This window comes from Hemiscyllium ocellatum, chromosome 14 (assembly GCF_020745735.1).
Source record: "Hemiscyllium ocellatum isolate sHemOce1 chromosome 14, sHemOce1.pat.X.cur, whole genome shotgun sequence".
NCBI lineage: Eukaryota > Metazoa > Chordata > Chondrichthyes > Orectolobiformes > Hemiscylliidae > Hemiscyllium > Hemiscyllium ocellatum.
Genome location: NC_083414.1, coordinates 29291498 through 29317854, shown reverse-complemented (window position 1 = coordinate 29317854; position 26357 = coordinate 29291498). Strand labels below are relative to the sequence as shown.

Genomic DNA, 26357 nt, shown 5'->3' with positions numbered 1-26357 from the left:
AGAAAGCAGAATGTTTTTTCACCCACATGGTAGGGAATTCAGTATCTGAAAGGATGATCCAGGCAGAAGCTCGCCATATTTGTAGAGAGTTTTGTCTGTCTATCCAAAAGAGCTGGATTTAAAAACTTAGTGCAGGAAGATGAGGCTGTTTGCCAATTAATACAGGCATGAAAGACTGAATGAGTTTATTCTGTGAAGTAGTTTATTATTACATTGCATATTATAGAATGGATCAAAGAATAATTAATTTTATGAAACATGCTACATTGATACTCAAAACAAAAAGTTTCTGAGCCTGATACGAAGCAGCTGCAAAATTGGTCTATTAGAATGCAATACCTGTTGCCTAAGAGAATGATAACTTTCCCAAACCGCAGCATGACATAACGTGCTGCCTACACAAACTATCATAATTGGCTCTGCTAGCTGTTACTATGGAAACTACTTAGCTTTTCCTAAAGGACTGATGTAGTCTATCAGAATACCATCAGATTGTAGTATTCCTTGTAATTTGTTGATTTTTACAAGCTGTAACTGTTCAATGCTGGCAATCTTGAATGTTTCAAAGGAATTATCATGCAAGGGTCTTGTAGAAGGCATTCAACAGTAGAGTATTTGAGCAGCTTCATTCAGAGTCAGAGGCGCTCTGCTTCTATTAGCTTGGACAGAGTTTTGCAGAGACGCCGGAGCTCAGCCATAGAGATGCTTTCATCTACATCTCACCAAGTAATGGTTGCTGTTTCATCGGTCTACATCGAAGAAGCTGAAACCAGCTTGTTAGCAGCAAAAAGTACTTCACTGTGGTGCTGTGATTTGGGATTTAAATATAATAGATATATGCATACATTTCAAACTGTGACATTTTAGTTTTTTGGTGTGTTTTATGTTTCAACTGTTTAATTTAGGCTAATCCTGTGCATCATGCATGTTTTTATAGAATGTACAGAAGCATCCTGGATGTTGATAAAACTACGGTTTATCTTTAAACCAAATTTCAAATGATAGTTATGAAATAGATGTACATAAATTGTACATTAGTATACAAAGATGTACTAAATGTTGTAGCATTAATATGATCAGCCCAACTTGGGCTGATACTGCAAATTTTACTGGATGGAATATTTTGGGAAACTTGGTTTTGAATTTTTGAGATGCATTCCTGTGCTGCATTAGGCTTGTAACTTGTAAAATTATGTTTGATATAAAATAACATTTTTGAAAGTTGATTATTTACTTAACAAAATTAAAATAAATGATTTGATCCAAGTCTTCTAACATAGTCCCTTTGTATTCTGAGATTGTATCTGACACTTAATATGTATTTACCGTAACAAAAATGTTTGTGTCAACAATTTCACAGTTTGATTGAACAAACTGATTACTTTTTTTTAAAGACATGCGTTATCTTGCCATTTTGAAGTGTGCATGATTGTCTGTACCTTCATTTCAGGCAGTATGAGACGTCCAACAGCCAAGTATACTAAAGTTGGAGAACGCCTGCGGCATGTCATTCCAGGCCATATGCAATGCTCAATGGCATGTGGTGGTCGTGCATGCAAGTACGAAAATCCATCCCGATGGACTGAAGAGGAACAAGCTCTTAAAGGATTATATTCTTCATGGTATTGTTTGTTGCCTTTTTATTCAAAGAACAGTTATAAACTAATACTTGACTAATTACTTTTCTCCAATATATGCACTACACTGGCATAGAGAATGGAAGCATTTTATATGGTTATCAAGTAAAGGATATTGATAAATTGTAGTACAAATATTATTAAGTTGGTACAATACTCATAGCAAAATTAATTTATTACTTTAAAAAATAATAGTTGAAGTACTCTCTTGTATAATTAAGTAGCTAACATTTTTAGACTACTTTATTTGTGGCACTCATGCTTGAGAAAAGCTAAATTAACATTAAGATGTATTAAATATGCATGTATTTAGAATTTTAAGTATGATTAAACCAATCTTTCTAACTTGATAAAAGGTACCATTTCCTTTGCTTCACTGACAGATGTCAGTAATGAAACCTAAGAATGTAATGGGCAGTTCAAGTATTTACATGCATCTTAGGAGAAATCTCTGATGTTTATGATTTGTATTTGCAAAAAGCAAACTAAAAAAACTAGTTTCTTCCTACTGGATCCAAATGAACAATTTTTTTCAAATGCAGCTATCAGGGAATGAATATTGAGATTCCAAATGCAATTTTCTTGCATGTTTGAGATTCCAAATGTAACTTTCTCTAAATTGACCAATAACCTTTAATTGCAGGAGTCCTATTCCATAACCTTTATTGTGAAGAAATGACAATATGTATTTTTCATGTTCTGACTTAATGTTAATATTTTATTTCAATTAATCTGGTAACTTAGTGCTTAAATTGTCTGAACCTTTCAGCTCAACGTTTTTTGCACAACAAATTGTTAGAAGTGCCCACTGAAAGCAACAAGGTATTGGCAATGTAGTGAATGATAGGACTAACAGAGTATGTCTTTAAGCAGTGGGATTTAACAATTTAGAAATAAGGTGAGGAAAGATTGAGAAGTAGGGTGAATGTTAAAATTGTTAAATTCAGTACCCAATCCAGTAGAGGGGAAGAATGATTGGATTAAGACTGCCAGAGGGAAAAAAGAAATAAAGGAAATGTAAGAAATAAAATAATTTAAGATTTGGAATTTGTATTCTCCAAAAATTCACTACCTGAAAAATAAACTGTATACTGTGATTTATTCATTTTTTGGGGAGAGATTTGATTGGCTATCTGTAACAGTTCTTGCATTGTTAAAAAGATATTTATGTTCTTAATGACTGGACCTAACTTTCTCTGCAGAATTTAATGAATAATTAGGAATCTTGGAGCAGGAGCAGTTCATTCAATCATTCAAGCTTTTTCAACCATTTTGTGAAATTGTGGATTATCCAAACTCAGGCAGATTGAAAATTGAGCTAGTGTCTACATGTTTTTGTGGGGCTGAGTTCTACGCTTCCACTATCCTTTCCATGAAAAAAAGTACCTTCATTTCTCTACGAAACAACAGGTTTTAAAGTTGTGTCTGCTTTTCTGACACTTCCCATCTGCAGAAAAAAAAATTCTGTCCTACCAGTTTATTTCAAAATCTTAAAAGTCTCAATCAAATTATTCTTCAACCTTCTATATTCCAGGGAATGCATGCATAGTTTATGCAGTCACCCTGTAACTTCCCAATTCACAGGTTATTTCTTCCTTGCCAAAAATTGCTGACTGATTTGCACATTTTCAGCAAATTCTGACCAAGTCATTTTTTTGTAATTTTTTTTATTTCATCATGCCAACTAAACTGAGGGATGTATATGCAAAAGTATTGAATTAATCTGAAATTATTTGAAAGAACCTTTTGAGGGGTGGGGGCTAGAGAATTAAAATTTCGAATAGCTGAGGTTGCATTTATATAAGTATCACTCAGTTACAATGAGTCAACCTACTTTGCATTAAAGAGGACAAATTTGAATGCTGATGAGGAATAATAGGCATATGGTGAGGTGGGAGTTGAAGACACTGTCAGAGAAAAGATTTTTGGGAACATAATCAAGGGAAGTGGGGAGCGATAATGTAAATGATTGATAATGTCAGTTTTGAAGGATATAGGAATGTTGCTAGAGAATGGACACATTTTTGATGTTGGAAAGCATGAGGCTAAGGAGGCGATGCTAAATGGGAGTATGTGTCACGAACAAGATGAAGTTTCTGAGAGAGTTTAATGGGAGAACTGTAGAGATCAGAAGATTGATGGCTTAGTTGGTTATAGAACAGGATCCAAAAACTGTAAGTTAAAGGACAGACTGAAGTTACTAGCTACTGTGCAGATGCTCTTAATTATAAGTTTGTCTATTTTAAGTCAGAAATGAAGTTGGGAAGTGTAAGATGTTTTCTTTTTAAATGCTGTCCACTGTTTCTACCACTTTTTATTTTGAAACACAATATGGATATCTGTAAAATCATAAAATGTGGAAGTAGCCCATTGGGCCCATCAAGTGTGTTTCACCATTCAGTGAGAACATAGATGATATGGTAATTTTCAATTTTACTTTCCTGCCTTTTCTTCCATACCTCTGATTGCCTTATTAAAAATCTGTGTCTCAACATTGAATCTTTATGATCTAGTCTTGTCAACTTTTTGCAGAATAGCATTACACATTGTTACTATCCTCTGGGGCTGCACCTCAACTCTCTCTTAAATGGATGACTACTATCCTGAGATTATGTCCTCTAATCCTTCACTCTTCGTAGAGGAAACTACCTTTCTGCACCTACCCTGTCAAGCCCCATAGAAATCTTGTATGTTTCAATGAGATCTTCTATTCTTCTTAACAGTGAATACAAACCCAACTTACTCAACCTCTTCTCATATTAAAATCACTCTATACCCGGGAGCAAGCTAGTGAACTTTCTCTGGATAGCCGCCAATGCCGGTATTCTAGATGTGGTCTGCAGAGTGTCTTGTATAGTTTTAGTAAACCCCTCTATTTTATACTCCATTCTTTTTGAAATGGAGGCTAACATTACATCAGCCTTCCCTATTACTCACTGAACTTAGATTGTAGTTTTTTGTGATTTATGCAAGAGGAACTGCAAACCCATGCTTCAACTTTCTACAGCCGTCCTTCATTTAATTAATAACTAGCTCCTCTATTCTCACATTTTCCCCACATTATTTTCCATCTGACACGTTTTTGCCTAGTCACGTAATGTGTTTTAAATCCCTCTGCAAACTTACTGTCTTCTTCACTAATATTACATTCACTGTCCCTAACCAAGTAATTTAATATATATTGTAAATAGTTGCGGCCCCACCACTTATCGCTGTGACACTATTTATGACAAGTTGTGACTCTCAAGATGTCCCCTTTGTCCCAACTCTGTCTTCTATTAGTTAGCCAATCTTCTCCCGATGCTAATAAACAACCCCCAACACTATAGGTTCTTATCCTGTTAAATAGCCTTTCTGTGGTACCTTAACAAATGCCTTTTGAAAATCAAAATATGTTATTTAAGAAAGATGCTAAGGAAATGTCAGGAAACTATAAACTGGTGAGCCTGACATCGGCTGATGAGCAGGTTGTTGGAGGAAATCCTGAGGGACAGGATTTACAGGATTTGGAAAGGCACGGACTGACTACGGATAGTCAACATGGCTTTGTGCATGGGAAATCATGTCTCATGATTGAATTTTTGAAGAAATGGTGCGGATTAATGAAGTCAGAACAGTGGACATGGTCTATATGGTTTTCAGTATGGCATTCGACAAGGTTCTGCGTAGTAGACTGGTTAACAAGGGTTAGATCACATGGAACCCAAGTAGGACTAGCCATTCCGATACATAACTGGCTCAAAGGTAGGAGACAAAAGGTGGTGGTGGAGGGGTGCTTTTTGAGCCGTAGGCCTGTGACAAGTGGTGTGTCGCAAGAATTGGTGCTGAGTCCATTGCTCTTTGTCATTTAAATGGATGTGAATTTGGGAGGTATAGATAGTAAATTTGCAGATGATACCAAAATTGATAGAGTAACAGACACCGAACAAGGTTATCTCAGAGTACCTTGATCAGATGGGCCAATGGGTGAAAGAGTGACAGATGGAGTTTAATTTAGATATATGTGAGGTGCTGCATTTTGGTAGGGCAAATCAGAGCAGGGGTTATACACTTAATGATGAGGTGCAGGGGAGCTTTGCTGAGCAGAGATCTTGAACTGGAGATTCATAGTTCCTCGAAAGTGGAATGCAGGGAGACAGAGTAGTGAAGAAAGCATTTGGTATGCTTGCCTTCATTGGCCAGTGCATTGAGTTTTGGAGTCGAGAGGTCATGGTACAACTATCCAGGGCATTGGTTAGCCTGCTTTTGGAATATTACATTCACTCTTGTCTCCCTGCTATAGGAAAGATAGTGTAAAACTTAAAATAGTTCAGAAAAGATTTATAAGGATGTTGCAAGGGTTGGAGGGTTTGAGTTTTAGGGCAAGGCTGTGCAGGCTGGGGCTATTTTCCTGGAGTGTCAGAAATTTATAAAATCATGAGGGGCATGGATAGGGTGAACAGTCAAGGTCTTTTCCCGGGGGTAGTGAAGTCCAAACCTATAGGGCATGGGTTTTAGGAGAGAGGGGAAAGATATACAAGGGACCTAAGGAGCAACCTTCTTCACGCAAAGGGTGATGTATGTATGGAATGAACTGCTAGAGAAAGTTGTGGAACTGGTACAATTACAACATATTAAAAGGCATCTGGATGGGCATGTGAGTAGGAAGGGTTTGGGGCCAAGTGCTGGCAAATGGGACGAGATTAATTTAGGATAGCTGGTTGGCATGGACGAGTTGGACTAAAGGGTCTACCTCTGTGAATCTATTACAGCGAGTGGTTCCCCATTATATTGCTTGTTATCTCCTCAAAGAATTTGAATAACTGTGTTCCCTTCATTACACTACTGGGTTACATTATGCCTTTCTAAATGTTATATTACATCCTTTTTAATAGTCTCAATATTTTCCGAAGACAGGTGACAGATCTTAAGCTAACTGTTAGGCTATAATTATCTGTTTTCTGTCTCCCTCCCTTTCAAATAAGGGTATTAGATTCATAATTTTCCAATTGTCTAGGACTTTCTCTGAGTCTAAGGGATGCTTGAAAGATTACTACCAGTGCATCCACTACCTCTGTAGCTACTGCTTTTAGCTCCATAGTTTCCCCTAATACTTTTTTTGATAGTATATTTATTTCCTACCATCCATTGTTGCTTGCTTTGATATTTTTAGAATGCTAATAATATCCTTAACCATGAAGATTGATGCAAGATATCTGTTGTGGCCTATTTTCAGCTATCCATTTTATTATTTCTAATTGCTCTGTAGCTTTAGAAAATTTCCATTTTTTAAAATCTACATAGATTCTTAATTTGTCTATTGTTTTCCAAGATAATCTCTGCAAGTTTGTGTTCATATGCATGTGTGCAGATATTATTCCATAACTTCATCTTCCAGAAAAATACCCTTATATTCTTCTGTCCAAGCGGTCACACATCTGTTTTCTTAAATGTTGCTCAATCACTCACCTATTTCAATCTTACACTGATTGCTAGACCATTAGAGCACTGAAGCTTATGACTATCCTCTAATAAAGGATACTGACAATCAAATTGTCCCTGCTTGTATACCTTTCTGACACTAAATGATAGTATTACATAAAGTATGATGTTTCCTCTGTAATTAGTACTAAATTTGTTTTATTCCTGACTTCAAATATGCTGATTGAGTGTGTTTGCATTTGTCAGCACCAGAAGATTAACTGAAGTCAACCCATTTAATATTTCAAATGAAGGGTAAACAATCGTGATGTCAATTCAATCATGTTTGCCAGTTCCTTGAGGATACCTAGTGAGTCAAAACAATTATTTGTATATAAAGGATGTCTTGAGATGCGGAAAAGTGCTTCAAGTTTTGGATGAATTGAAAATGAGGTCACCACAATATGTCCAGTTATTTATATACTTCTTATGGCCACAGTCTTAAGTTCAAACTTTTTAAAAAGATGTATATTAGCAGAAGTTTTCGGGAGTCCTTGAGGTAAGAAATTTATTTTTATGCCTTTAGTTTTTTAAATATTATTGTTAATTTGTATCATCAATATTGGAAATTACATGAAATGCACATCCTGTCTGTGAATATATCTAATTTTTGATGAATTGCTTGATATTTTGTAAGTAAAGGACAAGTAGACTACTTTACTAAAGTAATTCATGTATGTGCACATTTATCTTAACAATAGTTTTGTTGTATTTGTAGGATAACTGACAATATTTTGGCAATGGCTCGTCCTTCTACAGAAATTATTGAAAAATACAACATTATTGAACAATTTCAAAGGTATCCTTTAGCTGGAGCAGAAGTTTCTATTGTGCGGTTTTTAGGAGCCACATTTTGCAGATTTTCACATTCCTGCCTGTTCCCTCTGCAGGCAATATCACTTGATAGGATGTATTTCATAAGATCTCCATTTATTATCTTTGTTACCTAGCTGATTATTCTTAATGTGTAAGCTCAAACAATGAGAATCTGTGGAGAAAATGCTGGAAAATCTCAGCAGGTCTGGCAACATCTGTAAGGAGAGAAAAGAGCTGACGTTTCGAGTCTAACTGACCCTTTGTCAAAGCTGTCCGGTTTGACAGAGGGTCAGTTCGACTCGAAACGCCAGCTCTTTTCTCTCTTTACAGATGCTGCCAGACCTACTGAGATTTTCCAGCATTTTCTCTTCTGGTTTCAGATTCCAGCATCCACAGTAATTTGCTTTTATTTAATGAGAATCTGTGGGTTATTTAACTGCAGTTAGTTTCAAAGCCAATCTATCTTAACAATGTTGCCCTTCTGTGTCCAAAAGATTAGATAAGACTTTGTGGAATGTCCCTGTCATCAAGTCTGAATCTGTTTTTATTTCCATTAAATGACGCAGTGCAACTAACTTATTGATAATTATTGGGTATTTGGAATTGCTTAGACTGACAAATCTTACACAAAATTGGCCAATGAGCTACAAAAAGTATATGCATCAAAGAAAGTATTGATTATTTCTTGCACTTTGATATAACAATGAAATTCCTTTCAGCATGATGTGTTGCCAATTTCTGCAGAGTCATAGAGTCATAGAGATGTACAGCATGGAAACAGACCCCTTCGATCCAACCCGTCCATGCCGACCAGATAACCCAACCCAATCTAGTCCCACCTGCCAGCACCTGGCCCATATCCCTCCAAACCCTTCCTATTCATATACCCATCCAAATGCCTCTTAAATGTTGCAATTGTACCAGCCTCCACCACATCCTCTGGCAGCTCATTCCATATACGTACCACCCTCTGCGTGAAAAGGTTGCCCCTTAGGTCTCTTTTATATTAGATTAGATTACTTACAGTGTGGAAACAGGCCCTTCGGCCCAACAAGTCCACACCGACCCGCCGAAGCGCAACCCACCCATACCCCTACATTTACCCCTTACCTAACACCAAGGGCAATTTAGCATGGCCGATTCACCTGACCCGCACATCTTTGGACTGTGGGAGGGAACCAGAGCACCTGGAGGAAACCCATGCAGACACGGGGAGAACATGCAAACTCCACACAGTCAGTCGCCTGAGTCGGGAATTGAACCCGGGTCTCAGGCACTGTGAGGCAACAGTGCTAACCACTGTGCCACCGTGCCGCCCTCTCACCTCTCACCCTAATCCTATGCCCTCTAGTTCTGGACTCCCCAACTCCAGGGAAAAGACTTTGTCTATTTATCCTATCCATGCCCCTCATAATTTTGTAAACCTCTGTAAGGTTAACCCTCAGCCTCCGATGCTCCAGGGAAAACAGCCCCAGCCTGTTCAGCCTCTCCCTGTAGCTCAGATCCTCCTGCCCTGGCAAGATTCTTGTAAATCTTTTCTGAACCCTTTCAAGTTTCACAACATCTTTCCGATAGGAAGGAGACCAGACTTGCACGCAATATTCCAACAGTGGCCTGATTCTTGTAAATCTTTTCTGAACCCTTTCAAGTTTCACAACAGCTTTCCAATAGGAAGGGAGACCAGAATTGCACGCAATATTCCAACAGTGGCCTGCCCAATGTCCTGTACAGCTGCAATGTGACCTCCCAACTCCTGTACTCAATACTCTGACCAATAAAGGAAAGCATACCAAATGCCTTCTTCACTATCCTATCTACCTGTGACTCCACTTTCAAGGAGCTATGAACCTGCACTCCAAGGTCTCTTTGTTCAGCAACATCTTTATCAATAAATATAATTCATATTAAGGCAAGTTAGTGCCTGTTCTCATAATATTTTAGTTCACTTCACATCCTCATGATAAATTTTAAAGAATTTAGAAATAAAAAGAAATAATGGAATTCAAAAGTAATTAAACAATTTGCTGGCAAACAGGGCCTGTTAGCATATATGGAAAGAGAGAAGATTGGTGAATGTTTTGGCCAGAGATCCTTCTTCAGAATTCTGAAGTACTTGAAGCAATAGCTGAACTCATACCTAAAGTACAGTAGTTACTGGCACAGACATGACTGGCTGCCTTTTGTGTTGTAGGTTAATTGTCTCAATATAATTGAACCTTTTTTGGTGGAAATTAATACTATTTTTAAGGAATGATGGCAACAACCTTTTGTTTTACACATAGGAATGTTTGTCATGACAACCGCTTTCAGAAGTAATTCTAGATTTTCTTTCTTTAACTACATTTGTATATCTTCTTGAGCAAGGGAGATTGTTGAAGTGCCAGATCAAATTTTTTTGTCTAATTGTATTTAAAAAAATAAATAAGCATGATGAATTATCTTTTTCTTCATTCTGTTCATGAAGGAAATCTTTGTTGATGTTTCTTAATACAGGGGTTTAATATGAGCTTAGCAAGTCCTGATTTCCCTCTATTATTTTATCTTTCTTTAAGGATTATGTGAGTTTGCATTGAATGTATTAAGTTTCTAAACATTGCTTTAATTCAGCACCCAAGTTCTTCTTACTGTATACCTTTATTTCTGCAGCTGAGTTTGGTAATAGTTGAGGATGTAATATTCTAAAAGCAAGAGCTCAATCATCTGTGGCTTACGTGAAATATGGTTTCTAGCGGAAGATTTTATCTTGATTGCCCTGGTCACTATTTATCCCTGAACTAATATCTGACAAATCAATCTGGTTGTGATCACATTGCTGTTGTTGGGAATTTGCTGTACATAAATTAGCTGCTGTGTTTCCTACCTTACAATAGTAATTACATTTCAAAAATTATTTCATTGACTATAAAATGCTTTAACTATCTGGTGGTTGTAAAAGGCACTATATAAGTGGAAGGTTTTAACTGTTGACCCATGTTTCAAATAGAAACTGACTGCTGTACTCCCGCTTCAGGCATGGTATAAAGACGGTAATTAATCTTCAGCGTCCTGGGGAGCATGCACGCTGCGGTAATCCACTGGAACCAGCAAGTGGTTTTACTTACCTACCAGAGGTATTCATGGAAGCTGGAAGTGAGTCCCTTCTTCTGTTGTTCTTAATTAACAGAAACCCTATGGATTGTACTGGGGTTTGACTAATGCACAAAATTTAATGACTTTTTTTGTAAAATACCATTAAAAGAGAACCTATGTCTAGAAATTCTTTACATTGAGGCAAAGAAAATAGTAGTGTTTCCAGTGTGTACTTTCTAGAACTCACTGTTTTATCCTGTTCTCCTAGTCCTATGGAGTTACCTTTTCCATTTTATTCATTTGCTTCTTAAGAAATGTCAGTTGAGGGAAATTCTAAAGCACTGACTTTTGGGGAGACATTGAGGAAGTTCAGGTACATGAGGATATTGAAGACTTTGGGCTTAAAAGGAAAGCTAAAACTCATGTCATCTGATACAGTCAACATAGTTGGCAATTAGGGCTACAGCACTATTACAAATGACCTTTCCAGTGCCAATCAGGATGTACATCCTGCTGTTAGCATTTCTTAATTTATCAATGACATTAGGTATGTGAAAATACCCTGCTGAGACATGTTGCTACTTGTATGAAATTCTATGCACGACAGCAGGAAAACTAACAACAGCTTGGTTAGCAATTTGTGTGGGACTTCTAATATAGTAAAACTTGACATTGTTACTGGAAAGGTCATGGTAATGGCAATATTTGTAATGGTTCTGTAAAAGGTCATGCGTGACAGTGAAAACTTCCCTACTTAGCCCAAGTCCTTGATACCCTAATGAACTTGAACTTCCTCAATATTGTTGAGAACTTGCTGTACATAAATTAGTTGAGCTTCTAGATCAAGGCCAAGCCCTGGGCTGAGATGATTGATCTTCATAACTGCCCACAATTGGGCAAACCTTGACATATCAAAGAAGCTATATTAACAGATGATATTGCTAAATGGCAGCTTGTAGGTGGTAAATATAAAGGGGCAAGGACAGATTGTTAGGGATTCTAAAGATTAATGTGGAAGTGTGAGAGAAGCCATTACAGGTGATCCTTTGGATACTATTTGAAAGGTAAGAATGGAACCAAACAAGAGCAGTTCCATCTAGCTGGGCATCAGAGTGACATTAGCTGTGTTAAAGATTACTAATAGTTTGTGAAATCTGAGGAGGGGTGTATACTCTCAGTGACACAGAAAAAACAGAATGCCGCTTGATATTGGTAAGGACCATTTCAGTACTGTGGTGGGACTAGAAACAGAATTGTAGAGATTCTAACATGGTTGTGGGAAAGATTTGGCAGGTGATAGCTCTTTGAGATTTTGTAGTAGAAAGAAATGTTGAAAAAAAAGGCAGGTGGCAGGGTTGATGCTTTGCAAATTATGTTTGGTAAGGGGTTGATGATACAAGATTTGAAGAGCATTTGTGGAATGGATGAGGGAAGATAGTGTTCAAGGATAAGGGATTATTATCAACTGCTTATGAAGGGATGTTGTGGTGTTAATTAGGTAGAGCGATCAGAACATTAACTCTCATAAGATGTACTCTTAAAGTAAAGGCAGATGAGCTAAAATGGACCATCTAGAAAAAAAGCATGTGATTTCTGGGCTAAGCCAGTAAGGAATTAGAAAACAAGTTTGGCTTATGAGCTGTGTAAGAAAGGGCCTCTGTCTTGAGTATTTATGAGAAAAATATCCATGGCTCCTTGTGCTTGATGCCCTTGCAGAGTTGGGAATGGCTTACTGTTTTTTGTGTGCTTCATAATATAGCATTTATTACAGAAGCTTTATTTTGGATGTTGATGAGCCTAAAATGTAGCATTTCATGAAGATTGTCGAGTGAGCAGAACAGTTGTTACTGAATACATTGAAAGACAGAGAATATCATGCATATCTGTACTAATTGGGCTTGGGAGTTCACAGAAACTTTTCATCCACAAGCTCTTAAATGGTAGTGTATGCAGTTTGAAAAACCTCCGTTCAGAGCTGTTGAACTGAATTCTAAGCTGCAAACATTAGAGGGGGTCAGGAAGGAGCAGAGTTACTTTTACACTGTTCCAGAAAGCATTAACACCCCTTATTTTAAGATTAACTCAGGCATAGGATGTGACTGTGAATTGGGCAGATATGGGGATTTGGAATGTTGTGATGGAGGAGCTTCAGCCCCTGACTTTGATTACCAAGTAAATGGTACTTGTTACCTTCTGCATTAGAACAAGGACCATAGGTATGATGAGCAAACTGATTTTTGCATCATGGCACAGCAAGCAGTTAAAATCAAGGGAGTGAAAAGGACTAATTAACCTGACATGAGTTGTTGGTTTGATGCACTTAGAAAAATCATGGTATGAAAAGACACAATCAGCATGGTTTTACAAATGGGGAATTGTATTTGACAAATTTATTAAAATGTGTTTCAGGATTCACTTATAGGGTAGATAAAGGGGAGTTAGTAGATGTGGACTTCGATTTTTAAAAGGAATTTCATAACGTTGAAAAGTGTGACACTGGAAAAGCACAGCAGGTCAGGCACCATCCAAGGAGCAAGAGAGTCAATGTTTTGGGCATAAGCCCTTCAGGAATGTGCTTTCTTGATGAAGGGCTTGTGCCCGAAATGTCAATTGTCCTGCTCCTTGGATGCTGCCTGATCTGCTGTGCTTTTCCAGTGCCACACTTTTCAACTCTGACCTCCCGCATCTGCAGTCCTCACTTTTTCCTTGTTGTGTTCCATAAGGTGCCAACAAAAGATACTACACAAGACAAGAGTTTACAGAGTTGGGGTAAATGGTCTAGATCATCTTATTGAATTAGTGGTGAACTTGCATTACCAGGTTTGTGCATTTGGACCCAGAGGAGGTTCCAGTGCATGTAACTACCCTGAATATTAGAGTCATAGAGTCATAGAGATGTACAGTATGGAAACAGATCCCTTCGGTCCAACCCGTCCATGCTGACCAGATATCCCAACCCAATCTAGTCCCACCTGCCAGCACCCGGCCCATATCCCTCCAAACCCTTCCTATTCATATACACATCCAAATGCCTCTTAAATGTTGCAATTGTACCAGCCTCCACCACATCCTCTGGCAGCTCATTCCATATATGTACTACCCTCTGCGTGAAACAGTTGCCCCTTAGGTCTCTTTTATATCTTTCCCCTCTCACCCCAAACCTATGCCCTCTAGTTCTGGACTCCCCGACCCCAGGGAAAAGACTTTGTCTATTTATCCTATCCATGCCCCTCATAATTTTGTAACCTCTATAAGGTCACTCCTCAGCCTCCGATGCTCCTGGGAAAACAGCCCCAGCCTGTTCAGCCTCTCCCTGTAGCTCAGATCCTCCAAGCTTGGCAAAATCCTTCTAAGTCTTTTCTGAACCCTTTCAAGTTTCACAACATCTTTCAATAGGAAGGAGACCAGAATTGCACGCAATATTCCAACAGTGGCCTGACCAATGTCCTGTAAAGCTGCAACATGACCTCCCAACTCCTTTACTCAATACGTTGACCAATAAAGGAAAGCCTACCAAACGCCGCCTTCACTATCCTGTCTACTGGCGACTCCACTTTCAAGGAGTTATGAACCTGCACTCCAAGTCTCTTTGTTCAGCAACACTCCCTAGGACCTTAGCATTAAGTGTATAAGTTCTGCTAAGACTTGCTTTCCCAAAATGCACCACCTCGCATTTATCTGAATTAAACTCCATCTGCCACTTCTCAACCAATTGGCCCATCTGGTCCAGATCCTGTTGTAATCTGAGGTAACCCTCTTCACTGTCCACTACCCCTCCAGTTTTGGTGTCATCTGCAAACGTACTAACTGTACCTCTTATGCTCACATCCAAATCATTTATGTAAATGACAAAAAGTAGAGGCCCCAGCACCGATCCTTGTGGCACTCCACTGGTCACAGGCCTCCAGTCTGAAAAACAACCCTCCACCACCACCCTCTGTCTTCTACCTTTGAGCCAGTTCTGTATCCAAATGGCTAGTTCTCCCTTTATTCCATGAGATCTAACCTTGCTAATCAGTCTCCCATGGGGAGTCTTGTCGAACGCCTTACTGAAGTCCATATAGATCACATCTACTGCTCTGTCCTCATCAATCTTCTTTGTTACTTCTTCAAAAAACTCAATCAAGTTTGTGAGACATGATTTCCCACGCACAAAGCCATGTTGACTATCCCGAATCAGTCCTTGCCTTTCCAAATACATGACATCCTGTCCCTCAGGATTTCCTCCAACAACTTGCCCACCACTGAGGTCAGGCTCACCGGTCCATAGTTCCCTGGCTTGTCTTTACCGCCCTTCTTAAACAGTGGCACCACATTAGCCTACCTCTAGTCTTCTAGCACCTCACCTGTGACTATCGATGATACAAATATCTCAGCAAGAGGCCCAGCAATCACTTCTCTAGCTTCCCACAGAGTTCTGGGTTACACCTGATCAGGTCCTGGGGATTTATCCACTTTTAACTGTTTCAAGACATCCAGCACTTTCTCCTCTGTAATCTGGACATTTTGCAAGATGTCACTATCTATTTCCCTGCAGTCTATATCTTCCATATCCTTTTCCACAGTAAATACTGATGCAAAATATTCATTTAGTATCTCCCCCATTTTCTGCGGTTCCACACAAAGGCCGCCTTGCTGATCTTTGAGGGGCTGAAAATGTGTTGCTGGAAAAGCGCAGCAGGTCAGGCAGCATCCAAGGAGCAGGAGAATCGATGTTTCGGGCATGAGCCCTTCAGGAATGAGGAAAGTGCGTCCAGCAGGCTAAGATAAAAGCCTTGATCTGCAGTGCTTTTCCAGCAACAAATTTTCAGCTCTGGTTTCCAGCATCTGCGGTCCTCACTTTCTCCTCTGATCTTCAAGGGGCCCTATTCTCTCCCTAGTTATCCTTTTGTCCTTAATATATTTGTAAAAACCCTTTGGATTCTCCTTAATTCTATTTGCCAAAGCTATCTCAAGTCCCAGTTTTGCCCTCCTGATTTCCCTCTTAAGTATACTCCTACTTTATTTATACTCTTCTAAGGAATCACTCCATCTATCCTGTCTATACCTGACACATGCTTCTTTTTCTTAACCAAACCCTCAATTTCTTTAGTCATGTAGCATTCTCTATACGTACCAGCCTTCCCTTTCACCCTGACAGGAATATACTTTCTGTGGATTCTTGTTATTTCATTTCTGAAGGCTTCCCATTTTCCAGCCGTCCCTTTACCTGCGAACATCTGCCTCCAATCAGCTTTCGAACGTTCTTGCCAAATACAGTCAAAATTGGCCTTTCTCCAATTTAGAACTTTAACTTTTAGATTTGTTCTATCTTTTTCCATCAGTATTTTAAAACGAATAGAATTATGGTCGCTGGCCCCAAAGTGCTCCCCACTGACACCTCAATCACCTGCCCTGCCTTATTTCCCAAGTGTAGGTCTAGTTTTGCACCTTCTCTAATAGGTACATTCCACATACTGAATCATAAAATTGTCTTATACACACTTAAGAAATTCCTCTCCATCTAAACCTTTAACACTATGGCAGTCCCAGTCTATGTTTGGAAAGTTAAAATCCCTACCATAACTACCCTATTATTCTTACAGATAGCTGAGATCTCCTTGCAAGTTTGTTTCTCAATTTCCCTCTCACTATTGGGGGGTCTATAATGCATTCCCAATAAGGTTATCATCCCTTTCTTATTTCTCAGTTCCACCCAAATAACTTCCCTGGATGTATTTCCGGGAATATCTTCCCTCAGCACAGCTGTAATGTGATGCCTTATCAAAAATGCCACTCCCCCTCCTCTTTTGCCTCCATTTCTATCCTTCCTGTAGCATTTGTATCCTGGAATATTCAGCTGCCAGTCCTGCCCATGAATATTTTCGTAATTGCTATGATATCCCAGTCCCATGTTCCTAACCATGCCCTGAGTTCATCTGCCTTCCCTGTTAGGCCCCTTACATTGAAATAAATGCTGTTTAATTTATTAGTCCTACCTTGTGCCTGCCTGCCCTGACTGATTGACTCATTTCTGTTCTCAGCTGTACCCGTCTCAGATCGATTTCTTTCCTCACTATCTCCCTGGGTTCCCCCCCCACCCCCCCACCTTACTAGTTTAAATCCTCCCAAGCAGTTCACGCAAATCTCCCTGCCAGTGTATTAGTCCCCTTCCAATTTAGGTGCAATCCGTCCTTCTTGTACAAGTCACTTCTATCCCAAAAGAGATTTAAATGATCCAAAAATGTGAATCCTTCTCCCATACACCAGCTCCTCAGCCATGCATTCATCTTCTTTATCCTCCTATTCCTGTCCTCACTAACTCATAGCACTGGGAGTAATACAGATATTACTACCCTTGAGGACCTCCTTTTTAAATTTCTGCCTCACTATCTGTAATCTCCCTTCAGAATCTCAACCTTTTCCCTTCCTATATCGTTGGTTCCAATGTTTGCATGCAAATTTTAAACTTCGGATGCGAAGGGGTACACTACCTGGAACTCTTCTATGGATGTCTCAAACATTGACACTGTCGTTATGGATTTGGGCTAGATTTCTAGAACTTCCCCAAAGGTTTATTCCAGGATATTCATGTTGCTAACTACAGATATAGGATCTGGGTTGAAAATTATTAATAAAAGCTGTCTAGGGAGGGCTTCAAATGAGTTTAGAAATAAACTTGCTGAGCAATTAATAACCAACTCACCAGGCTTCTGCCTTCCAGTCCCATACCCAATATTATCCCACACCATGACTCAGTCTCCCAGGCCCCCATCTTTCACCACCATTCCATTTCTAAACAGTTCTGGTCCACTAAAATGCCTTTCTGTAATTTAAAAAATGGAAGCAGAAATTGCATCTATTTGGGAACAGCTGTGTTTGCTTATCTGTAAGGTAAAAAAATGAATAAATCAATGAGCTGAGATTTAATGAGCTTTACCATCTATTTAATTATGATTAAACAATAAAAACAATTAAAAAGCTTTGAACAATTTAAAACTAGTTTAAAATACCTCAAACTTTTAAAAATCTCACCATAACAGTGTCGGCTGCTGGTTTTGTTAGGGACATTCCCAGTGCTGCAAATGTGAAAGGGTCCTTGGCCACTACCGCTTGAAGCTTTCTTGTTTGCTCCCTAAAGTTGGGAGGGATTTGAGAAGTTGATACAAAGTGAAATTGAGACAGAAGTTCCATTAAACATTGAGACATCAGTGTCAGAATTGCATGTGACTGCAATCTTTAACTATGTGTCCTCAGCCCATGACCAGCATCAAACTAGGAGAATAACTCTGGCTCAACGAGGGTGTAACACCAAGCATGCTTTAAAATGTGGTACTACTGAGTTAACCAGGAGGACAGGATTATATGCATGAAAAAACTAAAAGCATCAGTGTTTAGCTAAAAAAGCAGTCATGTGACCTATAGCCTGTTCCATCTAGCAGAGAACAGTGGTGAGTAATTGCACATTTTTGTCTACCGTGGATCTGAATGGCAGTTTTGTTCTTCTGATGACAATAAGCTTTCAAACTTTGGTGCCCAGACCTGAGTAACTGGTTGGTTGCTTTACAGACTTTTGTGTAACAACTTTCGGATATCTGCTCTGCTAGTTATTGTGTGAAACCCCTGGACATGACATCTGGCTTTCCTGATGATTGCAGGATGTGATGTGGGAACAGTATGATGTGGCACAACCTCAGTCGTGAAAGATTCCACCAGAGCTCTTTTGATCTGTCATCTAAGAAAAGCAGTTAAACCTGTGTATGTGCCCAACTTTAAATACATGACTGGAGCTTACAAAAGTAATCAGTGGTGCTGAGCATGTGTGTCTGCCCATAATGAGTTTGCAGATGTACATTGCAATATGCGGATCTGACAGAACAAGTCACTTAGCTCCTCTCTAATGTCTAACCTACTCCTTCTGCAACCTCCATGCCTAGAATGTTTATAATTTCCTCACACGTGCAGGAAACCACTTCAGTATACTGATTTTCCTTTTAACATGAAGTTAGTTGCTTCTGCAAAGAACAGATCTTGTTGAGATATTTTAATGACCATTTTTTATAGAAAGAAATTGAGTTGATTAAAGTATCCATTAAAACCTACAGAAAATAGGAGAAAAACATTATTGTCAAGTGTTAAATAGAGGATTGCATGGTATTTTGAGATTAGGAATGTTGGAAGAGATTTAGATGTTATCTTAGGTTACGTAGGATGAACTGATATAAATATGATATAAGTATGCACTGTTCTTTGTAGTGTTCAATGAAAATCAAGTTGTACTGATAACTACGATTCCAAATATTCATGTGACTGTGAAATAAAATATCTTTCATTTTGCTAAAAAAATTCTCTGTTGTCCCTGGAAAGATTGGAGAGATATATCTGAAAGATAGAAATATCCAGTTGAGGTTATAAGAAGTAATCTTCCACTCCTAAAGGCAACTTATCATTGTACAATGAAAGAGAACTCACATTCAAAGAAATGAAGATGTTCACTGATAATGGCTGATATTGTGGCAGGTCTGAATTTTAATGCAAACAAAAATAAAATACCTGATACTGAAAACTGAAATAAAAATAGAAAATACTGGAAAACTCAAAAAGCAGGCAGATCTTTGATCAGAGAAATACACTTAACCTTATCAGATCAATGATTTTTACAGGAAAAGAATTGATACCATCTGAAAGGGTGATAGAATCATTGACTACAGAGAATTAAAGAATGTGCTCTCGTAGCCTGTTTTACAATTGAAATCATGACAGTTATCTGACTTGACTCCATTGAAATATCCTTTGAAAACATTGCCTAGCAGATCATCATTCTTAAACATGTAGTTTTTCTCTCTTTGCTGATATGGCTTTACTTGCTGAATATTCCCAGCAGATTGTCAAATTTGAATTTATAGTAGTTAGTTGTTGCAATATTAATTTATACTGGTTACAAAAAAGTTAACAGGACTTGCACAGAAATGCAATTTTAAAATTTGCAAATTAAAATGAAGTTAACTCTGAATCGTTTAGAATGGTGACCAAAAAGAATGTGATATGTGTCTAGTTCAGTTCACACCTGAGTATTGTGTCCAACTCAGAGCACCACACTTCAGCTTAGAAATGAGAACGTTAGAGAGGATGCAGACAAAACTCGTGAAAATGGTTCCAGGAATAAGAAACTGTCATTGTACGGACAGTTTGGAGAAGTTAAGCTAGGTTCTTTTGGAGAAGTGCATGAATCATGGAAGGTTGGTTTGCAGGTGCAAAATTAAGAAGGCAAATGGAATTTTATCCTTCATTGTTAAAGGGATTCAGTTTAAAAACAGACAGGTTACATTGTAGCTGTGTAGGGTGCTGGTAAGGCCACAGCTGGAGGACTGTGTGCAAGTTTAGTCTCCTTACTTAAGAAAAGGATGTATTGGCACTAGAGGGGGGTGCAGAGAGGTTCACTGGGTTGATTCTGGAGTTGAGGGGATTGGTTTATGAGGAGAGATTGATAAGACTGGAATTCCATTCACTGGAATTTAGAAGAATGGGAAAGGATCTCATAGAAACACATAAAATTATGAAGGAACTAGATTAAAAAGAAGTAGCAGGTGAAACTAGGACAAGAGGGCATAGCCTCAAAATTAGGGGTGCAGATTTGGGACTGAATTGAGAAGGAACAATTTCACCCAGAGGATTGTGAATCTATGCAACTCCCTGCCCAGTGAAGTGGTTAAGGCGTCCTTGGTAAATGTTTTTAAAGCTAAGATAGATCATTTTTTGAACAGTAAAAAAATAAGGGTTATGCTGAGAGGGTGAGTAAGTGGAGCTGAGGCCACGAAAAGATCAACTGTGATCTTATTAAATGGCGGAGCAGGCTCGAAGGGCCAGATGACCTACTCCTGCTCATAGTTCTTACGTTCAAAGAAAAAGATAAAAAGAGATTTGACTGATATTAAAAGCCAGAAGGCATCTGGACAGAGTAGATAGGGAGCTGGAGGACACCGATTTGAGGTAATTGATAAAAGAAGCAATAGTAGCATGAGAGGGCTTTTCATGCAAGCAGTGGTTAAAGTCCAGAATGTGTGTTTTATTTATCGTTTTCATGGGATACAACCATTTCTGATTAGGCCAGCAATTGTTACATATCTTTAATTGTTACTGAAGGTGGTGGTGAGTTACCTTCTTGAACCGCTACAGTCCATGTAAATATAGTACATCTGTAATGCTATTAAGGAGTGAAAGAGCGGCATGGTGGCACAGTGGTTAGCACTGCTGCCTCACAGTGCCAGAGACCTGGGTTCAATTCCTGCCTCAGGCAACTGTCTGTGTGGAGCTTGCACATTCTCTGCATGTCTGCGTTCGTTTCCTCCGGGTGCTCCGGTTTCCTCCCACAGTCCAAAGATGTGCAGGTCAGGTGAGTTGACCGTGTTGAATTGTCCGGAGTGATAGGTGAAGGGGTAAATGTAGGGGAATGGGTCTGGGTGGATTGCTGTTTGGAGGGTCAGTTTGAACTTGTTGGGCCGAAGTGCATGTTTCCACACTGTAAGTAATCTAATCTAATCTAATAAATTTTGACCTACTGACAATGAAGGAAAAACAATATAGTTCCAAGTCAGGATGATGTATGATTTTCAGAGCATTTGCTGATAGTGGTGTTCCAGTGCATCTATACTTTTGTCTTTCTAGCTGGTAGAAGTTACAGATTTGGAAGATAAGACCACAGGACCATGAGACATAGGAATGGAAGTAAGGCCATTCGGCCCATCGAGTCCACTCCGCCATTCAATCATGGCTGATGGGCATTTCAATTCCACTTACCCGCATTCTCCCCATAGCCCTTAATTCCTTGTGACATCAAGAATTTATCAATCTCTGCCTTGAAGACATTTAACGTTCTGGCCTCCACTGCACTCGGCGGCAATGCATTCCACAGGCCCACCACGCTCTGGCTTGAAGAAATGTCTCTGCATTTCTGTTCTGAATTGACCCCCTCTAATTCTAAGGCTGTGTTCACGAGTCCTAGTCTCCTCGCCTAACGGAAACAATTTCCTAGCATCCACCCTTTCCAAGCCATGTATTATCTCGTAAGTTTCTATTAGATCTCCCCTTAATCTTTTAAACTCCAATCAATACAATCCCGGGGGGGATCCTCAGCCGTTCCTCGTATGTTAGACCTACCAATCCAGGGATCATCTGTGTGAATCTCCGCTGGACACGCTCCAGTGCCATTATGTCCTTCCCGAGATGTGGGGGCCAAAACTGGACACAGTACTCCAAATGGGGCCGAACCAGAGCTTTATAAAGTCTCAGTAGCACAATGGTGCTTTTATATTCCAACCCTCTTGAGATAAATGACAACATTGCATTTGCTTTCTTAATCACGGACTCAACCAGCATGTTTACCTTTAGAGAATCCTTGACTAGCACTCCCAAATCCCTTTGTACTTTGGCTTTATGAATTTTCTCACCGTTTAGAAAGTAGTCCATGCTTGTATTCTTTTTTCCAAAGTGCAAGACCTTGCATTTGCTCACATTGACTTCCATCAGCCATTTCCTCGACCACTCTCCCAAACTGTCTAGATCCTTCTGCAGCCTCCCCACTTCCTCAGTACTACCTGCCTGTCCACCTAACTTTGTATCATCGGCAAACTTTGTTAGAATGCCCCCAGTCCCTTCATCCAGATCGTTAATATATAACGTGAACAGCTGCGGCCCCAACACTGAATTCTGTGGGACACCGCTTGTCACCGGCTGCCATTCTGAAAAAGAACCTTTTATCCCAACTCGCTGCCTTCTGTCAGACAGCCAATCCTCAATCCATACCAGTAGCTCACCTCGAACACCATGGGCCCTCACCTTGCTCAGCAGCCTCCCGTGTGGCACCTTATCAAAGGCCTTTTGGAAGTCTAGATAGACCACATCCACTGCATTACCCTGGTCTAACCTACTTGTCACCTCTTCAAAGAATTCCAACAGGTTTGTCAGGCACAACCTCCCCTTACTAAATCCATGTTGACTTGTTCTAATCCGACCCTGCTCTTCCAAGAATTTAGAAACCTCATCCTTAATGCTGTTGAAAGAATTTTGAAGAATTTCAGCAGTACATCATGTGCATGATACACATTGTGCTTTGGTGGTGAATGAAGTGCTAATCAAGCAGGCTGTTTTGTTGTGGATGGTATTGAGCTTGGGTATTGTAGAGTTATACTCATTGAGACAAATATTTGGTATTCCACCACAGTCCTAATTATGGCTTGTAGATGATGCCAGTTTTTCCCAGGTTTGCTACCGGTGCCATGAGATAGTGAGGTGAGGAACAGGCAGCGAGTTCAGCTTAACACGTGGCTGTGCAGCTGGTACAGGAGGGAGGACCTCAGATATTTAGACCATTGGGATGTCTTTTGGGGAAGGTGAGACCTGGACATGAAGGATGGGTTGCACCTGAATTGGAGGAGCATAAATGTTCTGGGCGGGAGATTTGCTCGTGTGGTTCGGGAGGGTTTAAATTAGTTTGGCAGGGGGTTGGGAACCAGAGCTACATATCTGAGAGGGGGGTAGTTAGATATGGGGCAGTGACAGGATGTAGTGAATCTATCGGGAATGTTATCCATGTCATGGGACAAAGGGATCGTTTAAAGCATGTCTGCTTTAACGCAAGGAGTGTCAGAAATAAGTGTGATGAATTTAGAGCATAGATCAGTACTTGGGACTATGATGTTGTGGTCATAACAAAGACGTGGGTTTCACAGGGACAGGAATGGTTACTAGATGTTCCAGGGTTTAGAATGTTTAAAAAGAACAGGGAGGGTGGGAAAAGAGGAGGTGGTGTAGCATTGCTAATCAGAGAGTGCATCACAGCTACAGAAACGAAGGTTGTTAAGGAAGGCTGGTCTACTGAGTCAGTATGGGTGGAAGTTAGGAACAGCAAGGGAGCAGCCACATCATTGGGGATTTTCTACAAACTCCCTAATAGTAGTACGGAGATTGAAGAACTCACAGGCTGGCAGATTTTGGAAAAATACAGGGCTGTTTTTATGGATGACTTCAACTTTCCCAATATTGACTGGAACCTCCTTAGTGCAGATGGTTTGGATGGAGCCGTTTTTGTCACGTGTGTTCAGGAGGATTTCCTTACTCTGTATGTCGACAGGCTGCCGAGAGGAGAGACCATTTTGGATTTGGTGGTTGGCAATGAGCCAGGACAGGTGTCCGATCTCATGGTGGGAGAACACTTTGGTGACAGTGATCACAACTGCCTCACATTTTCCATAGACTTAGAGAGGGAAAGGAGTCATTACCTTGGGAAGATATTTAATTGGGGAAATGGAAATTATGACGGTATCAGACAGGAGTTGGGAAGTACAGATTGGGAGCAATTGTTCCACAGAAAGGGCACAACAGACATGTGGAGACTGTTTAAGGAGCAGTTGTTGCGAGTGATGCACAAATTTGTTCCTCTGAGACAGGCAAGAAGGGGTAAGATTAAGGAGCCTTGTTTGATGGGAACAGAGGAGCTTCTCGTTATAAGGAACAAGGCAGCTTATGTAAGGTGAAGGAAGCAAGGATCGAGCATAGCTTTAGAGGATTAGCGAGTTTTGAGAAGATTTGTAGCTCAGGTTGAGGTTCTGGATATAGGCTTGCTCAATGAGCTGGAAGATTCATTTCCAGACGTTTCATCACCCTACTGCATAACATCTTCAGTGGGCCTATGGCAAAGCACTGTTGATAATTCTTGCTTTCTATTTATATGTTTGAGTTTTTTGGGTTGGTGACATTATCACCTGTGGTGATGCCATTTCCTATTCTTTTTCTCAGAGGATGGTAGATGTGTTTGTTCATAGAATTCTGGTTGGAGTGCATTGCTTCTAGGAATACTCGTGCATGTCGCTGTTTGGTTTGTCCTAGAATGTGTGTGTTGTCCCAGTCGAAATGGTGTCTTGCCTCCTCTGTATGTAAGGATATTACTGAGAGAGGGTCATGTAGTTTTGTGGCTAGTTCATGTATCCTGATGGTAGATTTCTGCCTGTTTGCCCAATATATTTTTTTTTACAATTCTTGCACGGTATTTTGTAAATTACATTAGTTTTGCTTGTTATCTGTGTCGGGTCTTTCAAGTTCATTAGCTGCTCTTTTAATGTCTTGGTAGGTTTATGGGCTACCATGATGCTAAGGGGTCTGAGCAGTTGGCAGTTATTTCCGAGATGTCTTTGATGTAGGGGAGAGTGGCTAGGGTTTCTGGAAGTGTTTTATCTGCTTGTTTGGGTTTGTTGCTGAAAAATCGGTGGACTGCATTCATTGGGTACCCATTCTTTTTGAATACACTGAATAGGTGATTTTCCTCTGCTCTGTGTAGATCTTCTGTGCTGCAGTGTGTGGTGGCTCGTTGCGATAATGTTCTGATGCAGCTTCATTTGTGTATGTTGGGATAATTGTTTCTGTAGTTCAGTATTTGGTTCGTATGTGTTGTTTTCCTGTAGATGCTGGTTTTAGGTTGCCCATTGGCTGTTTGCTCTACTGTGACATGTAGGAATGGCAGTTTGTTGTTGCTTTCCTCCTCTTTAGTGAATTTTATGCTAGTAAGGGTATTATTGATGACAATACTGTCCTTGGCCAAGGAAATACTGACTACACTATTAGAAGATCCAAAGACACATGCATGAAACACCACCAACTTAATCAGCAAGGACAGTATCATCAAGCTAGCCAAGCCTTACCACACATTTCACCTTCAACAACAAAACCTACAGACGAACCAACGGTATACCCATGGGATCTCCGATATCAGGTTTCTTAGCAGAGGCAGTAATGCAGAGACTTGAGCAAATAGCTCTGCAAACCATCCAACCCAAACTTTGGGTCTGCTATGTGGATGACACCTTTGTCATGACTAAACGAAACAAATTTGAGGAAACCTTCAAGACCATCACTGCAGTGTGACATAGACACGATGCAGAGCTGGGCTGAGAAATGGCAGATGGAGTTCAATCTGAATAAATGCGAAGTGATGCATTTTGGAAGGTTGAACTTGAATGCTGAATATAGGAATATAGGATTCTTGGCAGTGTGGAGGAACAGAGGGCTTTTGGTGTTCAAGTGCACAGATCCCTCAAAGTTGCCACCCAAGTGGATAGGGTTGTTAAGAAAACATATGTTGTTTTGGCTTTCATTAACAGGGGGATCGAGTTTAAGAGCTGCAAGGTTTGCTGCAGCTTTACAAGTCCCTGGTGAGACCACACTTGGAATATTGTGTCCAGTTATGGTTGCCATATTGTAGGAAAGATATGGAGGCTTTGGAGAGAGTGCAAAGAAGGTTTACCAGGATGCTGCCTGGACTGGAGGGCTTGTCTTATGAAGAGAGGTTGACTAAGCTTGGACATTTCTCTCTGGAGAGAAGAAGGAAGAGAGGTGACCTGATCA

The 26357-nt window shown here is 39.8% G+C and overlaps 1 protein-coding gene across 1 annotated transcript in view; it reads left to right on the top strand.

Moving 5' to 3' along the window:
• The first annotated feature begins 576 nt into the window (after positions 1-576).
• The window catches only part of ptpdc1a (protein tyrosine phosphatase domain containing 1a), a 56372-nt gene continuing 30591 nt past the window's right edge, over positions 577-26357 (top strand). The window contains exons 1-4 of the mRNA XM_060835158.1: positions 577-790; positions 1451-1622; positions 7816-7896; positions 10924-11042. Coding sequence (XP_060691141.1) covers positions 577-790; positions 1451-1622; positions 7816-7896; positions 10924-11042 — 586 coding nt within the window. The remainder of the gene's footprint in view (positions 791-1450; positions 1623-7815; positions 7897-10923; positions 11043-26357) is intronic.